Raw genomic sequence first — 7,807 nt, 5'->3', positions numbered from 1 at the left:
CCCTCCCTCCCTCCCTCCCTCCCTCTCTGGATGAAGACGTGCTCTCTTGGCACCATGAGGCAGATGGGCCTCTCATCTTCCACCTCCATCCTTTAGCTAGTTAATTAGTAATCTATCAATCTCTGCTCTTTCCTATCCAAAGTGTACTTCTCAAATAAAGAGAGAAGTATTTCTCTTCTAAACTTGCAATGGGGCTCTGCGTAGCTTTGTAAACTGAGTAACCTGGTAAAGTGATGCTCCTGCATTTGTAGCTTTATTTAAGCACTCTGCTAACTAATGGTGGCTGGACCACACCAATTAACCTTAATACATACAGGGCCTCATGTTTGGATAGCAATGTATAGTTTGGATAGAAAACTACATCCTGCTTTTGCTGGACCCTGCTAAGCCCATGAACTAGGGGCCAGGGTTTCTGCCCTGAAGGTTTGGAATCGAGGACATCACCAAGGAAGAAGTGAGAGAGGGGTTTTTACTTTTACCTTACTCACTGCTTTTCCCTGGAACCTCATCCTCACTTGCCTTTCACTCAACCAAGATCTCAGGCATATATTTGGTGCAGTCAAACATACTTCCTTTCAGACTTCTTTGCTCTCCTGAAAACTGCTTTCTCCCAGTGCCACTTGGCAGAGAAGTAGCAGCCAGAGTCTCCAAAGATGTGTTGGCTGTGGAATGCATACATTCAGAAGCTTTTGGGAATCAGTCCAAGGAATTTGTAATCTCTAAAGTCTTCAATTCGATGGTGCATACTCAATATTTCAAGAGTACTGGGGGGTGGAATGGTGGATCATACTTGTATGTTGACTGCCACGTTTCTTATCTCTTGACTGATTTATTTAGGAGATCTGTATTGCTGCCTCTCCAGAGACCACTAGCTAATCAGAGTTGGAGGTGTGAAGTGGTTGTTTTCATATTGTTTTGATTAAACACTCTTATGATTTAATTCCTTTTGGGCAGCATTTTTTTTTTACATCAGTATATCTAAATTTTAATATGGCCCCATCCATGGATACCTAAACCCAGAGACTGGAGCCATGAACAGACAAGGCAGAGCTCTGAACAAACCTGAGACAACCCCCAGGTTTGCAGAAAAATGTGAGCTGCCCTGAGTCCGTTCACGGGGGAGGGTGGGATAGAAATGTAATAATAAATAAAGATAAATTAAAAATAAATAAATAAATAAAAATCTAAAACCCAAATAAATAAATTGAGATGTTGACTCCTAATAAGTGCCACAGCATCTGTACCTTTAAAAAACTGATGCTATCTGACATCTCAGTGGCCATTGTAGGGATTGTTAAGCAACCACAACAATATTGCCATCATTCAAATTTTGGTTTCTGTTAGTAAAAGGCATGGACGAGGGTGAGGGGGCAGGGGCAGGGGCAGGATCATTTCCAGGGCTATTTTGACCTCCCATTCCATCCCTGTTCCCCTTCTTCCAGCCCTGGAGGGAGGAATCATCAGTGCCAGGCCCAGCAGCAACCACCAGACAAACTGCTACCGTGCAATTTGTTGCAACTTTCCTAGCTGCAGCAGTGGTTACAATTTGATGTCACACAACTCACATGAACCCAGATGGCTGGGCATGACAGTGGCCACTACACATCTCATCTGAGCAATTTTCTACCACATTATTTTTGAAATTTGGCAAGGCTTTCCCAGGTAGGGATGAGCACAAACCAGAAAAATGCATTTCGGTACATGGCATGTCCAGTTTGCAAACCACAAAATGTAATTAATGCTTAGGGGCTAAACAAACCATTCTATGAGGATTGTGACAAGGTAGAATGCCCCCCCCCCCCCGCTAGAGACATCAAACTCACAGGGAATCTCTGGCTGACTCTCCTCCACCAGCCCTCCAAGTTTGGTGGGGATTGGATGTACAGGGTATGAATTATGCCCCCCAAAAGAAGGTGCCCCATCCTCCATTGTTTCCAAAGGAGGGGAAAAACAACAAAAAAGCCAAAGGGCAATAGTTGTGAAATAGTGATATCAGTTGCCTACGGCGGTGGTGAGATCCCCATCACTGGCCATCTTCATGCAGCAGCTGGACAAACACTTGTCCAGCTGACAAACAATGTAGGCTGATCCTACATTGAGCAGGGGGTTGGACTAGATGGCCTGTATGACCTCTTCCAACTCCGTGATTCTATGATTCTAGAAGCCCAGCAGAACAGAAGCAAAGTCACAGATAATCTCTACAGTAGAATTTTGCAAGCCCAGTAGAACCAATGGGATGTACCCAGCAGAACCAGAGCAGACCCAACAGGATTACGGTGAAGCCCAGCAGAACAGAAGCAAAGTCACAGATAATCTCTACAGTAGAATTTTGCAAGCCCAGTAGAACCAATGGGATGTACCCAGCAGAACCAGAGCAGACCCAACAGGATTACGGTGAAGCTAGAGAATCTCTGCAGTAGAAACTGAAGGCAGTGGTGGGACATTTTTGCAAGCTCAGCACAACCAGTGCAATGCACAGAGTGTCCAGCCGTACCAGTGCAATCAAAGCGTGTCCAGCAGAATCCAGTGCCATTGTGGCAATGCCAGCACAACAGGAATGATATGAAGTACATAATCACAATCTAAGTAAGGGGGGTGCAAGCCCAGCACAACCAGTCCAGTGTGCAGAACCCAGTGCCACTGTTGCATTGCAAGCTTAAAAAGACTGATCTCAAAGCAGAGTCACAAGAAATCCAAGCTGGGGGGGGTGTAAGCCCAGCACAACCAGTTACAATGTGCAGAATGCCCAGCATAACCCAGTGCCACTGGCATTGCAAGCTTAAAAGGACTGCTCTCAAAGCACAGAGTCACAACAAACCCAAGCAATGGGGGTGGGGGGTGGGTTGAAAGCTCTGTACAATAAAATGAGAAGAAAAAGGAATACCAACAAAGACTAGTTTGAAACTGACCCCCCTGATTCTTTGAAGTTTGGTAAACATTTAGGTTGAGATACAGTCTGTCTGGAAATGTATCTGTTCAGGAACCAGCACAAACCTCCACGAAGAGCTTGAAAGTTTGTGGAAAGTTTGTGCTGGTTGACTTGCCATGAACTTCACTTCACAAACCACAAATTGGCCAAAATTCATCACGAACTTTAGTTTATGAGCTGGTTCATGCCCATCCCTATTTCCAGGGAGAGGTAAGGAAGGGAATTTGAGATCCAGTGTAGTTGTTAGTGCCATACCAGAATCTAGGAGATGCTTATCCTCACTTAGCCATGGAAGCTTGCTGGATAACCTTGGGCCAATCACTCTCTGTCAGCCTAATCTATTTCACAGACCTGTAGTGAAGGTGAAAATGGGAGAGAAGAGAATGATGTAAGCTGCTTTGGGGAGAGAGGTGAGGTATAAATGAAGTAAATAAATAAATAAAGCTGAATATAGGAAGAAGATAAAATAAATGTGGGTGTGTTTGTAGGTGGGAAGGAGAGAAGGAAGCAGCAAAAGGGGAGAAGGTATGGGGGCTATCCGTAGAAAAAAGGAGGAAATGGTGTGTGGGAAAGGATTACAGGGGAAAATGAAGTGACCTCCATATTTACTGATGGCTAATTTGTATGAAACATGGATTTACCCAGAACCCCATAGCACCTATATTATATATTTACCAGTTTGTTAATTTGTTTATGTTGCAGAATCAAATATACATTTTAATAAGGGATGGTGTGGTTCTCTTTGTCTGTTGGAGTCCTCTGTACTTCTAAAAGCATTTATTTCCTTTTTTTTTTTTGCACTGCTTTTTGCAGCCAAGAGTGAAAATTAAATTGTGTCACAATTTTTGAAAGCATACTGTATACTTGCAGCTGCCCCCTGAAGACATTCCTTCCACGGGAGTTCTCGGCTTTGCATTCATATGTTCCTGCATCTTCCAGCTGCACATTCGGGATTTCAAGTACCGCTTGGGACTTCCTCAGGCGGCCTTTGCTCGGAGTAGGGCCATTGACTTTCCTCCATGAGATTGTTGGAACGGGGCTGAAATAGCGAAGTCATGGTTAGCTCCTTCCTGCCATCAAGAATATAGATCCCGTTACCTGCTAATTTAAGTACTTAATCGTCTAAGCAGCCATAAAACGTAATCACAATTAACACTCATGAACGGCTTGCTATATTTCTCTTTCGATGGAGAATATTTAATAAGCACTGCTGCTTTCATGGATACTTCCTGTCTATCAGAAAGAAAGTTTGTTTCCCAGTCATTAAGCCCCGGAATTTAATTTTTCAGGGGCTCAGAGATGGAGTATCCCAGATCCTCAGTCAAAACCTGATACGGACATTTCCTTTATTAGGGGAAAGAAAAGTGGGATTTGACATTTGTTATAAATCTAATGTTGGCTATGCTTCACAAAAAAGGATGGTCCTTCTGTATTGTTGCAGCTCTTTTGGCAAGATGAAGAACTATTTGGTCAGTATTCAAACTGCCATTAAATATCGAGAACACAGCAACTTTTATGGACTGGTGGGCAGAGCAAGCAGGGGTGGGCCTCTGGTAAACAATAAAACCCAACCCCCTATGAGAAGCAAACGTTTCTCTCTCCAAAACAGTGCACCAGCCTATAATTATGAAGACTACAACAGCCCATTAAAAACCCATCAGCTAGATGCGTCCTCAAAACCAGAATCCACCAAATTCCCTCTCAAATTGGACAATCTTGTAGGTCTTCCTAAAATTTGGGATGGGTGGAGCCTTTCAGGAAGGCTGTTCCATAGTGAGGGGGCAGCCCTGGAAAAGATTCTTGAATGGGTTTCTGACAGGCAAGCCACTCATAACAGAAACACTGCTAAAAGAAGGAGGAGGAGGAGAAAGAAGAAGAAGAATTGGATTTACACCCTGCCCTTTACTTGGGGTCTCAAAGTGGCTTACAATCTCCTTCCCTTCCTCTTCCCACAACAGGCCCTTTGTGAGGCAAGTGGCGTTGAGAGAGCTCTTTTGAGTACTGCTCTTGAGAGAACAGCTCTGAGAGAACTGTGACTGACCCAAGGTCACCGAGCTGGCTTCATGTGGAGGAGTGGGGAATCAAACCCGGTTCTCCAGATTAGAGTCCACCACTCTTAACCACTATACCAAACTATACTAAGAGGAGCAGAGTGCGAGGCACATCATAGCTGCAACATCTAAACTGTGTTCTCTCCCCTGCAAGTTCTGTCTACAGGTAATAAAGGAAGCATGACCAAAGGCTTGAGTAAAAGAGCAAGAACCAAAGGTCCTTGGCCCTTGGCTTGTGCTTTTGAATGAGATGAGCCACTGGATTCTACATCAGCTCAAGTTATAGTTGGTTACTTGCTGTTTGTTTTGTTCACACTGTATTTTTTAAAAAACCTATTTATTAATGTTGTATGCTCTTTTGATCCCTTTGAGGAGGAAAATGGCAAATGTAGTAAGTAAGTACGTAACTGCTCCACTGTCCAAAGGTAACAACATCAGCGGTCCGTTAGGTCAACCTACCTTCCCCAACATCGTGGACCCAACTGATAATGCCCGCCAGTGTGTGAAATAGATTGATGGACTAGATGGACTATTGTTCTGATCCTGCAAGGTTCCTCTTATGTACTTATCAAAGGATGTGAACATGGAAAGCCAGATAAAAGTAAGAATATTTTTTTTGTTTCAAAAAAGATTCTACTTATGCATATGTTTCACAGGAGTTACAAAAGTTTCTATGCAATTTGGTAATTCAAACTTTGAATGGATTTAACCAGACTTTTATCTTGTCTTAATTGTATGCTGCATCAACTTTACTGCTATCAATTACAGCTAGAGAAATGCTGAAAGATTTTTTTCTTAATGTCACTGCCTTGGCCATTAACCAGTCTCTTTCAAAATTGTACTTTTCCCTCCCTCTGATGATGAGGTAATAAGCCAATTCTTCACAAGAAGAGAAAATACTTTGGCTGTAAAGTTTTAATGATTTCAAAGGAAATTGCTCCCAAATTGCAAATCACTATTCAAAGGCAAGTTGTAACTTGCTTTAATGAATCTTCTTCTTTTCCTTGCCTAAGTCACGCCAATCACGTGGCGTGATTTCGGAGATGAATACATATATAGATACATGGATGTAGAAAGATTGCCTCAGTGAATTTGTTTTCTGGCCAACAAGAAAGCCGTGAAAAATAAAGAATGCAGTGATATGCCGTCATTTGGGAGGGGGGGGAATGGTTTATTTGATAAAATGACAGACATTCTAGCTACTGTGGATGACCTTCTTTTGTATTTTGAAAAACAACAACAACAACGAACTTCGTAGGGGGAAATGGACAAGAGAAGCACATATTCCAATGAGAAATGCAAGAGCTCCTACTTTTATTTTATTATTTATTTATAGTCATCTAATCTAATGAATAACACCCTGACCTAATCGAATATATAACGCCTGATGGGAGATTACCAAGAAAACCCAGGGTTGCTATGCAGAGGTACACAATGGCAAATCACCTCTGAACGTCTCTTGCTTTGAAAACCCTACGGGGTTGCCGTAAATTGGCTGTGACTTGGCAAAAAAGAAAAAGGCCCCAAAGAGCACTTCGCAGGCCCCAAAGAGCACTTTGGTCCGGGTCACAACACTGCCTAGTGACCCCGGGTCCTAAAGAGGCCAGGCTTGCTGCCACAAGGGCCAGATCCTTCTTGGTGGCGGCTCCTACCTGGTGGAATGAGCTCCTGGAGGAGATCAGGGCCCTGTGGGACCTCTTACAGTTCCGCAGGGCCTGCAAGATGGAGATCTTCCCCCAGGCTTTTGAGTAGGAGCCGCCGCCACAACCACCACCGAGTAACTGCAGAGCAGGACTGCCGGGTTGGGCCGACTGACCACCTGGAACATCTTGGCCCATGGCATCCCCCCTCTTTGATCCCACCGCGATATACAATAGGGAGTATTTTAGTTCCTAATGTATCCTGCAAGATGCGAGTTTTTGTTTTAATTGCTTTAACTTGTCCTATTTTTATTGCACTTGGTGCCTTAACTGTTTTAATCCTGCTGTATCTTATTGCACAGTTGTGCCTATGTAAACCGCCCTGAGCCCGCTTGCGGGGAGGGCGGGGTATAAGTGAAATAAAATAAATAAATAAAATAAATTATTTATGGTGTTCACATTCCTTCTTTTATCTCCTATGGAAGAGAGAATTTGTGTCAGGCTGACTCCAGGCGTCATCAGGAATTCTCTCCACCTTTCCTGTTTGGTCATCCATTTCTCATCTAAGTCCAGCAGTTTTGACATGATAAAATGGAAAAACACAAAAACAAGCAGTCACCATCTTGGACCAATGGTTCCCTGTTTTGGTTGTAATGCCTTCACCTTGGATTATTACCATGGAATGAAGAAAATGGTTCTCTGAGCCAATGCTTATTAAGAGAGACACTTTCCAATTTCTCATGGCCTTTTTGTCTCTCAGGGGACACCAAGATGACAAATTCATCTTTCTAAAATTTTCTCACCTACTTTCTAAAATAGCACTGTGGAAACAAATGCAGAAGAACCCTAAGTGGAACAATGAAGGAAATTTTGATGTTAATTGCAGAGAAAAATGGGATTAGAACTGTTTTCATTGAGAGAACTAAAATAAGTTACTGCTGGAGGGTTTTTTTTAGGAACAATCCATAAATTTATGACAGTGGTCCCTGAAGTCAAAGTTGTTGGGGAGTTGCACACTGAAATATGCATGACTGATGGTCTTACTTGTGTGTTTTTAATCTTCATAGTGGTAATGTTCATCTTTTTCAGAGGGCCAGCATTCAGACAGGACCTCTCTTGGGCTAACCCAGGCAAGACTGAACAACAGTCAATGCTAGAGTGTGCTAACTTCTACCATCAGGCTAACA

The 7,807-nt window shown here is 43.1% G+C and overlaps 1 protein-coding gene across 1 annotated transcript in view; it reads right to left on the bottom strand.

Moving 5' to 3' along the window:
- The window catches only part of LOC107111397 (contactin-5-like), a gene marked incomplete at its 3' end in the record, with an annotated part of 38,144 nt that overhangs the window by 17,489 nt on the left and 12,848 nt on the right, over positions 1–7,807 (bottom strand). The window contains exon 2 of the mRNA XM_015412362.1: positions 3,787–3,968. Within this exon, the coding sequence (XP_015267848.1) occupies positions 3,787–3,968 (182 nt within the window). The remainder of the gene's footprint in view (positions 1–3,786; positions 3,969–7,807) is intronic.

The sequence above is a fragment of the Gekko japonicus genome, unplaced genomic scaffold (genome assembly GCF_001447785.1).
Source record: "Gekko japonicus isolate JY-2015 unplaced genomic scaffold, Gekko_japonicus_V1.1 scaffold4448, whole genome shotgun sequence".
Taxonomy (NCBI): Eukaryota; Metazoa; Chordata; class Lepidosauria; order Squamata; family Gekkonidae; genus Gekko; species Gekko japonicus.
The sequence above is the reverse complement of the archived record's forward strand: the minus strand, read 5'-3'. Positions and strand labels throughout refer to the sequence as shown.